Here is a 19,385-nt window from a genome sequence, read left to right on the forward strand (position 1 = left end):
GAATCTTATGTCCTCCCCCGATGTGTCTGGTGGTGGAGGGGTCATGTAATCAGGCAGGGAGTTGAGGGTGGGGAACCTTCCACCTTCATGCTCCCACCCCGATTAAGTTGGTGGTGGTAAGGCCTATGGATGGCCTTTCCATCCCACCGCCAATTGAAAGCCTCATCCTGCAGCCACTGGTATTAAACCAGCGGCAAGTGAGGGCTCGCCATGCAGGGAGCACAACAAGCCAACCCTGTCAGCGTTACTTGTGGACCTGGCTCAGCACCTGATCAAAGGACCCAGCATCAGGAAAGGGGAGGGGGAAGGGAAGGGCAGTGCAAAATATCCCCCCTGCCCTTGCTGCTGACAACTCTCCCCACTCTCCCATCACACCCATCCTATGAACCCCATCCCCAGTCTCTCTACCACCTCCCACCCTCCAACTCTCACCAGCAACAATCCTAGGCCTCGGGTGGGTGTCATACCTGCAACAGCCACTGCCTCCAGAGTGACAGTGCTGTTCAACAGAACTGCTGGCCTCAAATTGATGGGCAGCTCTCAGCAGGTGGTACTCTGCCTGAGGAAGTCCCCGAATGAAACAAGATGAGGTGGGCCTGCCCTATGCTGAGGCTCCTGTAGACTCCACAAGATACCCCCTTTATTCCAATACCCATGATGCATATAAAAAAAAAAAGCAGTGGTCCTAGCACTGACCCTTGGGGGAAATCCACTGTTTTCCATCCTCCAGTCTGAAAAACAATTTACCATGATTCACTGCTTCCTGTTATTAAGCCTTTTTTAAAACCAAAAACTGGCACTGACCCTCTATTCTGGTATATCAGCCTTTTATGTGGTTCTTTGTCATAGCAGGCCAATGAGATCTTGACAATGCACTAATGTTATTTAGTGATTGGGCAGAATTAAAATGTAGCCCTTATAATTTAATTAATGATGCTCACAGATCAGGCATTTTACTACCCTAACCTGAATATCTATGTGCTACAAGTTTATATTCTAGGACAAAGCAGCATGCTTGATTGGCACCCATTCACCACCTTAAACAAGCATTCTCTCCACCACAGGTGTACGTGCCAGCAGTGTACACAGTCACCCTTTAGAAAGTATATGAATGCATTACAGAAGGTGCAGTAAAGGTTCACAAAAATTATTCCAAGGATGAGGGGAACTTTGTTTAGGTGGATAGATTGGAGAAGCTGGGGCTGTTCTCCTTAGAGAAGGAAGGGTTGAGGGGGGATTTGATAAGAGATATATAAAATCATGTGAGGTCAGGAGAGTGTAGATAAGGAGAAATTGTTCCCATTGGTGGAAGTATCAAAAACTAGAGGACAATGACTTAACGTGATTGGCAAAAGAAGAACAGTGACATGAGGAAACGTTCAAATACAAAGCGAGTGGTTAGGATCTGGAATGTAATGAGTTTAGTGGAGTGAGATTCAATTATAGCTTTCAAAAGGACAAGGACATCAGACACATGGGAACACCACCATCTACAAGTTCCAATCCAGGCCACACACCATCTGGACTTGAAACCAAATCGCTGTTCCTTCACTATTAGTCGGTCAAAATCCTGGAACTTTCTTCCCAATAGCACTGTGGGTGTACCTACACCACATGGACTGCAGCGGTTCAAGGCGGCAACACACCACCACCTTCTCAAGGGCAATTGAGGATGGACAACAAATGCTAGCCTAGTCGGCAATGCTCACATTACATGAATGAATAAAAAAAAAGGAATATTGTCTAACCTTGGGACAAAGAGCAGACGTGTCTGCTTCACTCTCATCTTCTGACTTCCTTTCAACCAATTCTTTCTGCTTCACTATAAAACAAGGCATGCAAAAGATAAAATAGGAAGGGTTATAGATACGTTGATTTTTCTTTTTGAAAATTAAGACTAATATAAGAAAGACATAAGTTCAACTTGCAGAAAAAGCAGATATTGGGAACTACAAAAGGGAAAAATAAATCACTTTTCAAGAATATACCAAGTATCAACATTTCAACAAAACAGTAACTGCAATGGTTTAGTAACCAGCCACTTTATGGATGTTGATTGGTTCGGTCAGTACGCTGGGTTTAACAACTCAGCCAAACAAAGCCAATGTTTGAAACAAATTATTCATATTTTGGTAAAAATGCATGTAAAAAAGTTAAGATTAATTGATATATTTATATTTTTTCTTTCTATTGCTGTTGAAATTTGAAAAAATCTATTTTTCTATAATGGCAATTGGCACAATGTAATTTGGGCTGAGCTGATAAGAGTTAAGAAGTCCAATCGTGCCATGCAGCTACACAAACTTGAGCTTCACCAGGATGCTTAAACAATTTATCCATGCAGATTTATTCAACTCCAAAAAGCACTCCAAGCCAGCTCATCAGCTCAAAGAGACTATGGGCCATATTTCTGCAGAGTCCTGGAGACTCTGTGGATTTTTAAAAATAGCACGTGGGGCCCAGATCAGGAAATCCTATCTCGATTCCCAACAAACCCCATTTTAGTCAGCAGGGGAAAGGGGCAGGGCAGGATTCATGAGAGAAACCTGAGGCCCATTGAACTCAGTGCCAAGTTTAAACAAACTCATTTTTACTCTGGCAGGGGCTTATCCCACAGCATGGGAGGAGACATTAATACTAGTGAAAGGCAGATAAGGTATGTAGAACTGTCAAGCTGTGACATTATTTAAATCTCCAGCCCTTTAAAAATTAAAAAACCTGCCTATTTCAGTAAGAATTGAAAATAAATCTGTCCTAGCGGTTACACCTGCTGTTTATTGTCATTACCCCAAGGGCTATGATTATAATCATTTTGTCAGTTGGGGTCACTGTGTGATGCATTTACGTGTACTGGAAGCCACATATATTAATACACAAGGCCCAGTTCTTTGCAAACAAAGAATATGTACATACCATGCGCCTGTTTCAGCTATACAAAATAAGTAACAGCCATTCGCTGGTTCATTCCCCAGGGCAATGTCTTGACCAGAGTCAAGCTGCCTGGTTTAACTGTCAACCAATGCTTGGCAGTTAACTGTTAGTCACCATCAACTGTTGCATCCTCCAATCAGATTCCACTTGCCAACCAACCAGCACTCTCTTCTCATACAGTATAAATTTGTTGCTCCCCCGACATAGGACAATTAACAAGGAAGTGCCAGATGAGTACAAGATGAAAAGCTTTGACAAAAAAACTCTTTTTCAACAAAACTGATTATTAATACTTGGCTAATTTCCACAACCTACCATTATCCCACCACAAGGTTTGTAAGTTCACAGTTTGATTGACAGTTCAAAGGAGGCCATTAAATAACCCAAAACCCCCCATTGTTATAGAAAATATTTACACAAAAAGTGAAAAAATAGAGACAAAAAGGATGTTAAAGCCAAGTACAGCTTTTTCTAAAAAAAAAAGCAATAATTGTATAAATTGCAAGACAGTTCATACCCATTTTAAAATTCATTTATATAATGATTTCATTTAAGGGGTTTCCAATGTAGCTTACATGATAGAAATAGAAGATCATAGAAACACGGGTTACAAGGCGCTCAGCATCCTACACTACTGGATGCTGGAGAGGCCCTGCAATTTCTGGACTGTGTGCATGCACTAATCGAATCTGAAAGTTGCCCTAGATCAACCAACATTACTCCCAAGGGTTCACTGCTTCAAATGGCAAGTAAGGAACTGCACAAATTTAGATTAATTGCCCATTAATTCCAAATTAATTACTTAAGGTTTGGAAATACAGGTATAAAATTTTAAAAGTACCTCCTTACAATAAGAGTCATACGGACTCGAAACGTTAACTGTGTTCCTCTCCGCAGATGCTGTCAGACCTGCTGAGTTTTTATAGGTATTTTTGTTACATACTGCTTTACTTGCCCTGGTCTATCCAATGACAGAGTACAGCTGCTCAACCTAGCTCAGGGTTTTCACCTCTGGGAGGTCATGAGGATACATTGAGACAGACACAGCTTGAGTGGCTTCCTGTGCTAGCACACATTGAATCTCCTGATATCTGGAGGAACAGCATCGGCTGAAATTCAGCTGTGAAATTCCATAACCCCTACTGGAGCACACACACCCTACAAACAGTCGACAGCCCCACCTCTCGATGGTGTACCTCTTGGTTGATTGCAAACATCACCACCTGCAATCTGGTAACTGGCCCAAGAGGTGAAGCTCCAGGTTTCAACCTTAGACAGAAAATCTGGACAACCCTCAACTGCTTGAGGATGGGCCAGGGAAGATGCGGCCAGTTGCTCCACAAGTGGAACATGAGGAACAGTTCAAATTGTGACTGTGGCCATCCAAGTCGTATCATCAACTTAATAGTGAACTCCTGCACTGACAGAACCATCCTGATGGCATCATAACCATTCATACTGCAACAGTTGAAGCCATTGAATGGATTGTTAACCCTGACATCGTATGACTAATGAAGCAGTTAAAGCTCGAATAATTAATTAATTACTGCAGCAGCCATTTTTCTCAGGTTTCATGATGCAGTTGCTGCCCTTTTTCTTCCACACTAGCTGGGCCCTGCTGCAACCCAGGCCAGGAGGGAATTTTCCCTCAAGGCAGCCAAAATTCTCACCACTGGAGTTTCGGTAGGTTCGTGTAGAGATGTATTTGATATCAGCGGCACGCTTTGTTGCTCTGCTGCTGACTACAAAATCTCGGCCCATGTTTTTATAATCTGTCACATAACAGTATGGTAGAGGGTGACACAATATTTTTCTGCTATGCAGTTTATACATTTGAAGCATTCACTTGGCAATTTCAGCTTAAATATACTTTCCTCCCTCTCAATTCACTTCTGTAAATAATTATCCAAATAAGGCTACTTATTTAATGGATACAAAATAATATAAAGCATATATTTGGATGTTGAAGGCAAACGGCACAAGACCTGCTACAATGCATCTTGACAACTGGCTTTGAGCACCTTGGGAGTTTTACATAATGTAATATCTAAGCATCTTAATGACAAAATCGCAGGCTGAGATTTTAAACTTGCTCAAAACCTATTCACTTGCAGAGAGTTACCCATTACAACAGAGCATAGCTCATAACCAAAAAAATAGCTGCCCATAATCCTCTGCAACTAATAACTGACTTAACAAGGAAAACCTATTTGGGGTGAGGGGGCTTGGTGTCAGCCCTGGCTCAGCTGCAGCGCTTCCTCCTGAGAGAAACCCCACTTCAGTAATGAAGGAGCGCTACGTAGTAGGAGGTTCCAACTTTCAGATGAGAAGTTAAACGGAGTTCCCATCTATCTTCTCAGGTGGATGTAACTGATGATTTATCAACAGGCAAAGATCATCAAGGGAGTTCTCCTGGTATCCAGGCCAGCACTCAAAAATACATCATTGGCTCTGAAATACTTTGGGACGTCTAAAATCATGAAAAAAGCTATTTAAATGCATTTTTTTTTCTTTCTATCATTAGGAAAATTACTAAAGTAGAACCTATATTAGTTAAACAAATAATTTGTTTTAAGTGGTGCTCCATTAAATTATTGGTACATTATTACAAATTTTAGATAATTCTCAGCATGTGTCATACTTTATTAATGTAGAGTTCAAATAATGAATGCAAAGTTGCTCTTACTTTCCCGTCTTCTTTGCAAACGATGCACATAGTCCTTCAGGCCAAAATCCAATCGCTGCAGAACTGGGTCAATCTTGTTGTAAATACTTTGCCCCAAGTCACAAGAGGTTACTAAAGGCCACAAGAGGACGCATAGTACTGTAAACCAACCAAGAAACAAAATAAGGTTATGTGTAGTATCATGTTTCACCATTGTTTGGTGCCCTTAGGAGACAAAGGCAGTTTATTTGAAGTTGATGGGGGAGGGGCAGGTAACATAATATATAAAACTATTTAGCAAAAATAAACTTTACCTCAAGTAACATTATAATATTCAGATACAGTGAAGCCCATTTATTAGACAATCACTGCCAATCAATGCTTGGTCTACGGTATAAATTCTAAGTGTTCCAGGAAACATATTTTATTGCATTGATTATACATAAAGGCAAATCAGGGATTATCCTCAGAAATCCTTTACCCTTACTTTGTCAAAAATATATTAAAATCCGGAAGCAACCTTTACAAATTATGATGCAAGGCATACCGTCAACTGGCACGTGACAAATTCCTACACGTGATCAGGATTTAAGGTTATGATCAACTTTCAGACAGTTTACAATCTAAAGCATACACATGGTAACAGATAATATAATTCAGATGTATTATATATCTGACCTGTGTACACATCATGCATGTGTCACGCATCACTTTAAGCTGTTAGACAAATATTTCTAATGGAAATTTCAATGCTAAAATGCCTACACTGTCCTGTCACTTACCTGTAATGATTCCTGGTCACACCACTAGGTGTCATTTTAATAGGAATTCCAATGTTGATCTCCTCACTAACCTGTAACAGCTCCCTGTCACACCACCAAAATAAATAATTAGTTTTACACTTCTCCCAGGTCAGCCATGAGAAACAATTTTTTTCTCCTCAAAGCTGCAAGTCTTTAGGTATTTTTCTGCTGTTTTTCAGATTTTATTAAAGTCCCTTCACTTATTCCTGATTCTGCCAAAATAATTAACTCAAAACAAAAACAGAATTACCTGGAAAAACTCAGCAGGTCTGGCAGCATCGGCGGAGAAGAAAAGAGTTGACGTTTCGAGTCCTCATGACCCTTCGACAGAACTTGAGTTCGAGTCCAGGAAAGAGCTGAAATATAAGCTGGTTTAAGGTGTGTGTGTGGGGGGGCGGAGAGATAGAGAGACAGAGAGGTGGAGGGGGGGATGTGGTTGTAGGGACAAACAAGCAGTGATAGAAGCAGATCATCAAAAGATGTCAACGACAATAGTACAATAGAACACATAGGTGTTAAAGTTAAAGTTGGTGATATTATCTAAACGAATGTGCTAATTAAGAATGGATGGTAGGGCACTCAAGGTATAGCTCGTGGGGTTTTTTTTATATAATGGAAATAGGTGGGAAAAGGAAAATCTTTATAATTTATTGGAAAAAAAAGGGAAGGGGGAAACAGAAAGGGGGTGGGGATGGGGGAGGGAGCTCACGGGTCGTTGACATCTTTTGATGATCTGCTTCTATCACTGCTTGTTTGTCCCTACAACCACATCCCCCCCTCCACCTCTCTGTCTCTCTATCTCTCCGCCCCCCACACACACACCTTAAACCAGTTTATATTTCAGCTCTTTCCTGGACCCGAACTCAAGTTCTGTCGAAGGGTCATGAGGACTCGAAACGTGAACTCTTTTCTTCTCCGCCGATGCTGCCAGACCTGCTGAGTTTTTCCAGGTAATTCTGTTTTTGTTTTGAGTTAACTCATTGTTTTTTGCAGAATTTTGGAAAGATATAAGGACCTTGAAACTTTGAGGTTTGTCAGATATTGTCAAATTCTCCTTACTTTTCACATAACCACCCTTAACCATTCACCTTAGTTTCAGAGTAATAATTAGCCCCAGGTCTCTCTTCGAAATAAATGGCTATATCGTTTTCTCCAAGGTCCCAAATAGCCTCTTTATCAAAAAACAAATATAGCAATCAATGGTTCCAAACTCATATACAAAAGTCATATTTCCTGCTCTGTTTGCTTCAATATAAAATTAAATAACACTGTTCCATCTGACAAATAAATAAATGGGTGGCCTCTTCCATCATTCCTCCTCTCCCAAAAAATAAAATTCACATTCCCAAATAACTAACAACGACCACCATTTCAACTACAAAACTATCTTCTTCACTTGTCCAGTGTAAAATACATAACTACTAGCATCGCTTTTCACTTACTAAATAAACGTCTGCTCAAGGCCAAAATATTTACAGATGGTTTATATGCATACATACAGAGTCCCATTACAAATGTTTATGTAGCAAGATTTCATTATAAATGTCAGTTATAAAAAGCGGTATACACCATTTTAACAAAATACGATCAAATATATATTCAGTCTTTTGGTAATATAGAACCTGAATATTGCTGGAAAAAAAAGACATGCTATCAAAGCTTTTCTTCTTCCATTCAAGATAGCTCACAAGAAATTACAAGATTGTAATGGAGGAACATTTATACTGCAAATATATATTTAATATCTTAAAAATTGTAAATCTAATTGCATAAGTTGAAACTTCAGGTGTCATTCTTTGATACAAATACCAACTAATTTTAATTTTAGAATGCTGCAGTCTGAAACCACCAAGCACATTCCAACCTACAGAGTTCCCTAACCAAACAAGTACATTCTTACTATTTCAGCCTGTGTTTACTAATCATTATTACTTTGTGGGCTTAAAAGGATAGAGATCCACCTTAGCAGAAAAATAATACAAGCGTACATAGTTTTACAGTCCTTTCTTTATAAAGCAATTTATTGAAACTGTACATACTTCATGTAACATTTTCCTGTCAAGCCTAGTTCCAATCATACCTATCTTATACCTATTCCTTTTAAAGTATCTTTGAATGATTCTTTCAAGTTTGGTCTCAAGGCAGGTGGTACTTTTGTATATTTAAGATACTTCCCAACTGTGACCCCAGGATAGATGAACACAGGTCTGATTTTAGCTGTTCCAGACAGCATTACCTGCCTTGGAATAGTTGAAACCAGGCCTGTGATCCAATGCGGACAATCCCTTCCCAGTTGCTGCTTGTCACACCTGTTGTCACTTATCCCTACCAAAAATACATTTTACCTCTCCTCTCTACTGTGACTGGATCAGGGTTTTAAGATCGTCAGCATTTCTGTAATTTTAAAACTAATACACAAGCGGGGAAGCTTGGATTAATTATAGTCAGTTCATTTTAAATAAGATGGGTTTTCTAAATTATTGCTGGGCAAAGTGTTTGAAGAAATACCCATCAAGACCCTCTCCACAAGGACCAGTCCCTGGCGCTCCACTCTGAGATAGCTTCATTTTTCCCCATCTCACTGATCTTACCAACAGGTATGCTCAGCACCCATGCTTTGTTCCCTAATGCTAATCTTTTTTTTTAACAAAAAGGTCCACAACATGCACAGCATGCCCATCAACCCTCTCTCTACAATTTCAAACAACCTCCTTTTCCATTTCTCCCAAAACCCATCACCATCACAGTACTGCCACAGTCATTCTTCCACCCCTTTATTTTTCCATCAATACTTCCACACATCTTCCCCACTGATCCCACACAGCAGAATGACACTAGTATTGCTATATTCCAGCAGCCGCCTCCCAATCTTACCATTCCTCACCTTTTCCAGTTCTGCAAATTTCAGGTCTCTGTGACCCTTGTGCCCCTCCAAGATTCACATCCCGTAATACTGTCTCCCAAATCCAAACATTATCCCCAAGTTACCAAATTCATATAGCCCTTCCAACTTCTCATTACTATTAAACAGGTTCCTACAACCGACTTCAGTACTGCCTGGAAAATCTCCCATACCATTTTCATCTGTAATTTGAGACATTAACTGCAAAGTAACGTTAACAGTTTTTAAATTAATGAGGCAGATTTACAGTTTGAAAGCAAATGCACATAAAATCATGCCAGAGCCATAAAATAACAATCACATTACTCTATAATGAAAATTTAATTTGACTGAATCACTGTAAATCTAATTGTATATTGTACATTACAGAACATAAAACTCCACATTCTGACTCATCGTGAGTCATATCAAACAAGAAACATTGAAAATATTGAAATCTTGTGTAAAGTCAACAATTTGTGATATTTTTCCATCACATAGCCCATACTTATTTCAACATATAAAAATTTGTTCTAGCACACCTGACTGTGTAATTCTTCTCACATGCTTTACTGACAGCCCTACTTCCTACTTTCTAACCATATGTCTCTAAAAAGAGGCATTCATTCCTTTCTTAAACTTTCTGTTGTAATAAAATCTCAAAATGTTGAAGCAAACTGCAACCCCATTTTGGTACCATTTAGAACAAGTCAGGAGGGTCGTGTATGGAGAACTACCATGGAAACAGAAACAACACTGTTTCAGAGATTCTAAAGCTAGTCACGGCAGGCTAAATTCTGCATCTTCTGAAACCCATTCACTGTAAAGTCCTGCCTGCTGTTTTAGGTGGTTTCAGCAAGCAACCTGCACCAAGCATGCTTTTGATTGGCTCAGTGTCAGAATAGGGGGCATGTATTGTGGATGCTAGCATGAGTTCAAACCAGCCTGCACTGCTTCAAGAGGTGCAGGCTAGCTTTAAGAGAAAGTGCATCGTGTCTGGAGGTGGTACTGGCAGTCCTGTGAGAGCTGAATCTTACCTGGGAAAGACAGAAGAAAGGCAAAACATGGGAGATAGCAGATTCTCAAGGTTTTCAAATGCTGCACTGGAGGGCTTGGTGGGTAAAATGTCAAGGAGGAGAGTTGTCCTGAAGAGAGCTGGGGCTACAGTGTGGATGAGCAAACTGATCATGACACCATGGTACAGGAAGCTGTTCAAATGGGGGGAGTAAACAGGAATGTAGTGGTTGTCGGGGACAATATAGTCAGGGGATTGACACAGTTCTCTACAGCAAAGCACCAGAGTCCAGACAGCTGTGTTGCCTGACCGGTACCAGGGTTTGGGACATCTACTTGGGTTGGGAAAGCGCTTGCAGTGGGAAGGGGAGGATCCAGTTATGGTGGTCCACGTAGGTGCCAACGAGGGATAGGACTAGGAAAGAGGTTCTACTTAGGGATTATGAGCAGCTTGGGGCCAAATTAAAAAGCAGAGCTCAAAAAGGTATTAATCTCTTGTTTATTACCTAAGCCATGAGCAAGTTGACGTAGGGTAAATAAGATTAGAGATTGGTGTTGGAAAAATGGGTTTCAATTCACTAGGGAACCAGTACTGGGGAAAGTGTGAACTGTACCATTGGGACGGTCTTCACCTGGACTGTGCTAGGACCGGTGTTCTGGCGAGTTGTATAACTAGAGTGGTACAGGGGGGGCTTTAAACTAAATAGTAGGGGGATGGGATCATGTGAAGAGAGATGTAGTAAATTAAAGGAAAATGACAAAGTAATAGAGTAGGGTATCAATTTGGGTAATGATAACTAGAGTGTGGCAGGAATGGATAGAGTATACAAACATAAGTACACCAGCAGTTAAGTCCAGAGATTGCAAAATGGTAAAATGCCATTCAATGAAATCATGGCTGATCTCAACACCACTTTCCTGCCTACCCCCAATACCCTTTAACTCAAGTCAAGAATCTATCCATCTCTGCCTTAAAAATATTCAATGACCCTGCCTGTACTGGTTAGACAGATTTTTGATAAACAAGGGAGTCAAAGGTTATGGGGGGGTAGACAGGAAAGTGAAGACAAGACTACAGATCAGATCAACCATGATCTTATCGAATGATGAAACTGGCTCAAAGGACTGACTGGCCTACCTCCTGCTAAGTCCTATTTTCCCATTCATTTGCTATAGTGCATCCTCAGGCACTTAGCATTGATGCAAGCCTCTCACACATCGGAGGTTGCACAAATTACCAGCTGTTCAACCATAATAGTCATGGGTCAAACAGGCTGTATAATGCTCAGTAGCACAATGTGCCTTTCTATTGGACAAGGTGGCACACAATTGGAAGCAGCAGGAGCTAACAAGAGGATAACAAGCATGCCTGCACATCCAGGTTCCCATGGGGGAGTTAGCGCTGGCCATAGTTTTGTCACCTGTTGTTGAAGCAATGAAAACAGAGGATGACTATCCTCATAACTAAAACTTCCTTTTCAGAACCCACTTCCCCTCATCTCAAACTCCCTTTTGATTTACAAGCTGCAGATGGCATAAATCTCTTCTTCTATCTCTCCCTGCAGCACAATCTCACCCTTGCATCTTTCTAGTTTTAGGTACTGAATAAGTGCAACCTTGACAGGCAGTGTGGGAAGAGCTAGAAGACAGTGATGATGGCAACACAGCACCATCATTGATTTCACACTCAGCCAACAACTGTGCATAGTTTACATGCACATTCTGCACAGGTGGCTTACAGCCAGGGTGAGGTAATTGAGTTATTTTGCCAAAGATTCAGATGGGTACTTGAAAGGGGCATCACACAGAAGAATGCTAATGGATATGCCCAACAAATACTTGGTGCATCAGGGAGCCTGTCAGGAAGTCTGTGGTCAATGACAAGGAACACGGTGGAGTCCAGCATCAATTTGGCACAGGGCTTTGTGCACAGCTTGGAGCCCTTTCTTTACAGAATGGAATGGGGTGAACCAAACCAAGATGCAGCATCAGATGGCTGATGTCTCAACTTCCATTGCAACACGAGCAGCTTCCACTAGAATTCTGAATGCTCCAGTACAAACTCAGATTGCTGTCCTGAAAAGCAAGCATGCTGGCTCAGCAAGCAATTAAGGCAGAAAATAGCATATTGGCCTTTATTGTAAGGGGACTGGGAACGTTCGCTGATGTGTTCAGGGTTCAGTACCATTCTCAACTTCCGAGATACTGAAGCTGTCCATATGCAGCAAGACCTGCACAATATTCAAGCTTGGGCTGATAAGTAGAAAGTAGCAGTCACACCACACAAGTGCCAGGCAATGACCATCTCCAACAAGAGAATGTAACCATCTCCCTTGACATTCAATGCCATTACCATCACCGAATCACCCCATCATCAACATCGTGGGGGTTAACATTGACCAGAAACTGAACTGGACCAGCCATATAAATACTGTGGCTACAAGAGCAGGCCAGGGTTGGGAATTCTGAAGCAAGTAACTCACCTCGTCTGCCCAAAGCTGATCCATCATCTGCAAGGCACAAGTCAGGAATGTGATAGAATACTCTCCACTTGTCTGGATGAGTACAACTCCAGCAACACTCAAGAGGCTCGACATCATCCATGACAAAGCAACCTGCTTGATTGACATCCCATCCACAAACATTCACTCCCTCTACCACCAACACATATGGCAGCAGTGTGCCATCTCTACAAGATGCACGGCACCAAGGCTCCTTCAAAACCCGTGACCTCTACCACCTAGGAGGACAAGGGCAGCAGATGCATGGGAACACCACCATCTGCAATTTCTCCTCCCAGCCACTCACCGTCCCGACTTGGAACTATAATCGCCGTTCCTTCACTGTCACTGGGCCAAAATCTTGGAACTTCCTTCCTAACATGACTATAGTTGTGCCTATACCAGATGGACTGGGGCATTAGAGATGAGCAACAAATGTTGGCCTTGTCAGCGGTGCTCACATCCCATGAAAGGATAAAAAGCAAAATACTTACATAGTGTTGGTCTTTTTACTTAGGGAAGGATATAATTGTCTTTGACGGAGTGCAATGAAGGCTCACTGGACTAATGGTTTGAATGAGGGGATTGTCCTGTGAGGATAGATGGAGTAGCCTAGGCCTATATTCCCTATGGTTTACAGGGCTGAGAGGAGATTGACAGGTTGGTGCTGGGAAGTTATTTCCATTATGGGAATCACAGTCTTGAAATATGGGGACAGCCATTTAGGACTGAGATGAGGAAGAATTTCATCACTTAAAAGAGTTGTCTTTCTTTGGAATTCTCCACTTCAGAGGGTTGTGGGTGCTTCATTGTTGAGTGTATTCAAGGCTGAGATAAACAGATTTTTGAGTGATCTCTCGGGGAATGAAGGGGCATGTGAGTGGGTGGGAAAGTTGAGTTGAGGCAGGAGATCAGCTACGATTTTACTGAATTGTGGGGCAGGCTCAAGAGATGGGATGGCCTCCTCCTCCTCCTATTTCTTATATATATGATTAAACAAGCAAGGGTAAATTCAACTAATAGCAGATGCCATTCGTTGCCCATTAGAGGCAGGAATAGCAGGGAAAAACTGGAAATATGTTCAACGTGACCATCTGTAGTTTTTCTTAATGCAACTACCTCATTATCATTTTGTTCAAGTTTGGCATGAACTGCAGTGGGCATGATGAAAACCTCTGACAAAATCCCAACTCCAGTATTTAAAGGGATAATCCAAAGATGGAATTTGTAGGAACCTGGAGTTTGAAGCAACAGAGTAAGAACTGCCACTGTGGAATTAGGATAATCAAAGATCAAATTAAAGCGTCCCACTTTAATGATAGCTCACTTGACACGCTACTGGGGACAGAGAGGAGTTCCCCAACAACTGAAGGAAGAAACCTGCTGATTGCAGTAGGCCCAGGTGGTCAGCAGCTGGAGCAACGTGCTATCCTGCTGGATTCAGTTTAGGAAGTGCTGCATCAATCTAACCAGGTCAGGAAAGGTAAGAACTGATGCACATTCACCTATAACCTGCTGTGCTCATCACTCCTCTATGAGCTTCCTTGCATCCCCATCAAACCATCCATCACTGGCACTCACTCACATCCTTATGCAATTTTATGCCCCTCCCTGATAGCCACCATTCCCAAATGTGCTGCATCCCTTTGTACAAAAGGGAGAGGAAGGCAGAGAGAGGCACCATAGGTCTGACAGCTCACAACTGCAAAGGGGGAAGAGGCTGTAGGTAAGTGGAGCTTGGGTGAACCCAGCCATTGAAAGTGGGGATACTGGGGACTCCCAGCTGCCTGACACAATTAAATATCAGCGACCCACGTCATGTTGAATTGATTTCAATAGCAAGCAAAATATGATCATCTTCATAATGATAAGTTGCAACATTCTTAACTTGTCTGTACTAATCCTTTATCTCTACCTGGGCCTTCACACCTTCAGATACAACTGCCGTGTCAATAAAGCAACTTGCAAATATTTTTCTGTTAGCATATCTTTGATAACATTTCTGATATAATTGCGTTGTACAGAGAAAATTAAATAATAGAAAATGTCAAAACATTCTCCAATTACCTCAACTATTTAGGTTTGAGTTCTGCATAGATTGATTAGATTAATTTTTTTCTGTTACACAGCTGCAAACAACCTTATTGCTATAGGTTTAAACAGCCAAGTAGTTAAAAGTTTTAAACAGCCCAGACTTGGTTCTGTTAAATTACAAGGATGTTTCAAATGGTAGGAAAACAGGTCATACCCTTCTGATGGAAAGCTGTAGTTAAGGTATATTGTTTGGGTAATGTTGTAAAGAGCTTTACTCCACTTCTACTTTATGCTGTTCCTGATCTAACCTGAGAACATTTCATCCACTGACTAGAAACACAAAGTGAATATTTTAGGCTATGGTGTTTATAACTGTGGTGCTTACACATTGGCAAGAATATGAGTTTTTCTCTTTCGTTAAAAAAGTCAGAACGAAGTCAATATGATAAACAACTATCTCGTTAAAAGCAGAGTAATTAATTACAACACACTGTTCCCAACACATGAAAACTAGCTTATTATGAGTGAATAAAAGCATTCCACAGATTAAATGGATTTCTGTAATGTTCCACAAATGTGATGTTAGGCAAAACCCCTGTCCATTGTTAAAAATACTATCAGAACTCCCAAAAGATGTGGTGCAGCTGTCTGCAATTTAACATAGTGAGAACATGTAAAACAAAAGCAATTAGACTTATCAAAATTGGTCTTAAAATTGCAGGAGGTGTACTTACACAAGAAGTATGATACCAAAGCCCCAGGAATGTAGCGTCCAATAACTGCACAAAATGTACAGAGACTACAAACAAGGAGACAAAACTGGAGGGTGTGGGTGGGAGTGGCAGAGGAAGGAATAGAAAGAAAGGTTATCAGACTGCCATATGACACAAACTGCAAGAAAAAAAGATATTTGCATAACCATGAACATCAACGGTCTACCTCTGGAACTTGGATTTGAACCAAAGCAAGAAAATTCAGATAACTTTGATAGCAGGTGGACGGCAGTCTACCGATTAAAATAATTTTGAAATTCAACAATTATTTGCCAACCTCCTAAAAACAGCACAAAGAGAAACTGACTGGTCAATGTGCATGTCTGGAGCAACACAGGTGTATTCACGCACAGCTTTTTCAGTGGTGTCAGTGAACAAAATAATCAGCCAAAGGAAAATACCACTCTGCACACTAACTAGGAACACTGAATGCAAAGCAGAAACACGTTTGTTTTCCAGTTTGGTATTCCTTGATAATTGTGCATACAAAAACAACCTACATTAAAGTAAATGAATGATGCTAAAATAGAAAAATATAAATTATAAAAAGAAAAGCTAACCTTAGTTAGACCATTGCCTTGCATCTTCCTTCAAAGTCCTTCATTCTCCCTTTGGTTATTTGCTGTGGACCATGTTATACCACATCCCCCTAAACTTGGGGTTTTAAATGGGAGTGAAATTTGGAGAGGGAGTGGAGAGAATGCCAAGCCTGTCCAATGTCATCAGTTTAAGGTCCTGTTCTATTTAACACCAGGGCCCCATTTACATCCTGCTAGTCAGCTGTCCAACCAAATCGAGCATAAAGAAATAGCTTATTTTGGACAGGTTACAATTGTGAGCCAACCAGCATCAAGAGGATTGAGGGTTGGGTGGGGGGAGTGGGAGTAGTCTAAGGCACCAGACCTTCATTGTGGGGCCCAGAGTAGCACTTCGGCTTCTCTTAAGTCCATTAAGGAAAGTTTTTGATTTATTTTATAGGGCCTCCTCTTCCCCTACCAGGTTTTGAGCAAAAAAATCTTGTTTTGTGCTTAAAAATTGACTGACTTAGCAGGACACATCAGCTGCCAGTTAAGACGATGGGCAAGAAATGAGCAGAAACAGGTCAGTAAGTCTTTGCACAGCTCTTTTAACGTCGTGCAATCCCAATCCCACTGTGTGTTGGTCAAAATTCCAACCTTCACCCTGGCCCCATGTGCCACTTCTTGGGAGGGGTGGCTTCTTCCTGAAAGCAGCAATGATTAAAAAAAAATATGAACTTTGACACAAACAAAGTGCAGTGAACTCAGGTAAAATTTATGCATTACAGTCAATTTTTAAGCACAAAACAAGATTTTTTGTTAATTTTCCTGTTATTTGATCTGCCTTGCTTAAGTACATAAAAGTGATGGTAAATCATGTTAAACATAAGCAAACAAGGAACCTTAACCATCTCCCATTCCTCACATGATTAAGTAGTCTAAATGCTTTGGGCTTTTATCCATTTCTCTCATACTCCTTGCCCAGCTACATTCCAACTTGCAACTAGCAAATCAGAATAACCATTTTTCACCTCTTTTGTGAATTCTCTATTTACAATTTTTTTGGAAAATATAAGTGTTTTTATTTTAACTGTGAACTTGACATATTGTAGAGAAGTTGCATTTTCTTACCTTCCCAGGGTTCTGCTTTTTGAAATGGGACATCTCCTCAAAAAACGCAGTACAACTTATCCATGACTCTGTAATGCACTGGCTGAGTCTTGGTGTGCTCTCCTGTTTTGTATCAGTCATTTTCCAGCTAAATAAAAGATAAGTTAAATGTTCTTTTAAAAGAATGAAATCAACCAGGTGCATTAGTCCACCTTGGCACCAGACTTATTTACTGTACTAGTATATTGGTGTTGATGTGCACTTGGCAGTCTTGATGTCTTCCATAGTTTGGATCACAAGAAAAACATTCAAGTGCCAGTTCCAACAGTCTGCAGTGCTAAATCTGGCAACCTTACCCCATAGCAGAAACATAGATACATAAAAAGTAAATGTAGCTAAATGATCCTGCTGCTGGAATAACAAGGTCAAAAAAAGCTATACAGATAACTAGAGAACAGACGCAGCTCTCCTGCCAGCTGAACTACAAAAGCAATAAATACAGATCTACCTTCAGAAAGCTCAAGGCTCCCTCCAGAATCATCCTATCCTTCTCCAGAAAGCTCCCTCCAGAATCATCTTAACCAAGATAAAACCTACAACTTTACTGCTGGGTATTTTCACAGTACAAGTGAACAAAGCAAAAAATGTTACAGACCCATAATTTCCCCTAATTCAAAACCTAATGAAGCGATATACACACATACACACACACACACACACACACACACACGTTGCACAGCACCAAAGTTAAAGATTTAAATTAGCGTATATAGGATGACCTATGTAAAACATAATTACTGCAAATTTAAAGATTTGGGCTAACAGTTGTTTCAATACACGAGAGGCAATACTGGGCCTCCCTACAATGGGTGAGAGATGACCTTGGTTCAGGAGATCAGGAAGTAGAATCGGTTTGGGTGGAGATGAGGAATAGTAGGGGAAAAAAGTCACTAGTGAGAGTGGTCTACAGGCCCACTAACGGTAGCCACAGTGTAGGACAAAGTATTCAATAGAATAAATTGGGTGCTTGTGATAAAGGGACAGCAATATTCATGGGTGATTTTAATCTACATATAAACTGGAAAAATCAGATTGGCAGGAACCTGAATGAGGAGTTCATTGAATGCTTGTGAGATAGTTTCTTAGAGATCATGTTCTGGAACCATCCAGAGAGGTGGTTATATTAGACTTGGTATTGTATAATATGACAGGATTAATTAATGACCTCAGGGTAAGGGCACCGCTAGGTAGCAGCAACCACGATTGAATTTTACATCCAGTTTGAAAGGGAGAAGAGTGGGTCTAAGGCTAGTATCTTAAACTTAAATAAGGGCAACTATGTAGGCATGAAAGCTGAGCTAGCTGAAATGAATTGGGAAACTAGATTAGAGGATAAGTCAATAGAGAAGCAGTGGCAGACGTTTAAGGGGATATTTCAGAGTATTCAGAATAAGCACATTCCTGTTATAAAGAAAAATTCTAAGGGGGGACCCACCATCTGTGGTTCACTGAAGTTAGGGAAAGCATAAAACTTAAGGAAAAAGCATATAATTCCGCAAAGATGAGTGGCAGGACAGATGGTGGGCAGAATATAAAGAACAGAGGGAATGACTAAAAGGTTAACCAGGAGAAAGAAATTAGGGTATGAGGGGATGCTAGCTAGAAATGTAAAAACGGATAGCAAGAGTTTCTACAGATATTTAAAAAGGAAAGGGGTAAGTAAAGTGAGTATTGGTCCTCTAGAGAGAGTGAAAATAAGGAATTAATAGTAGATAATTAGGAAATGGCAGATGAAATAAACAAATATTTTGCTGCTGTCTTCACTATAGAGGATATAAAAACATTCCAGTAATAGCTCTAAATCAAGAGGTGGAAGAGAGAGGGGAAATTGGTGAAATTACAAATCACTAGGGAAGCAATACTGAGCAAACTGATGGAGCTGCGGACTGACAAGTCTCCAGGTCCTGATCGACTTCATCCTAGAGAGTCTTAAAAGAAGTGGCTAATGAGGTAGTCAATGCACAGGTGTTAACTTTCCAAAATTTGCTAAATTCTGGAAAGGTTCCATCAGACTGGAAAATAACAAGTATAACCCCTGATTTCAAGAGAGGAAGGCAGAAAACAGTAAACTATATGCCAGTTGGCTCGACGTCTG

The 19,385-nt window shown here is 40.7% G+C and overlaps 1 protein-coding gene across 4 annotated transcripts in view; it reads right to left on the minus strand.

Moving 5' to 3' along the window:
- Positions 1–19,385, minus strand: part of retreg1 (reticulophagy regulator 1) — a 154,323-nt gene that overhangs the window by 7,725 nt on the left and 127,213 nt on the right. For all 4 annotated transcript variants that reach the window (XM_041184059.1, XM_041184061.1, XM_041184060.1 and 1 more), the window contains 4 exons: positions 17,252–17,378; positions 15,564–15,648; positions 5,618–5,755; positions 1,749–1,822 (listed from right to left, as the gene is read on the minus strand). In XM_041184059.1, coding sequence (XP_041039993.1) covers positions 1,749–1,822; positions 5,618–5,755; positions 15,564–15,648; positions 17,252–17,378 — 424 coding nt within the window. The remainder of the gene's footprint in view (positions 1–1,748; positions 1,823–5,617; positions 5,756–15,563; positions 15,649–17,251; positions 17,379–19,385) is intronic.

This window comes from Carcharodon carcharias, chromosome 3 (assembly GCF_017639515.1).
Source record: "Carcharodon carcharias isolate sCarCar2 chromosome 3, sCarCar2.pri, whole genome shotgun sequence".
Classification (NCBI taxonomy): domain Eukaryota; kingdom Metazoa; phylum Chordata; class Chondrichthyes; order Lamniformes; family Lamnidae; genus Carcharodon; species Carcharodon carcharias.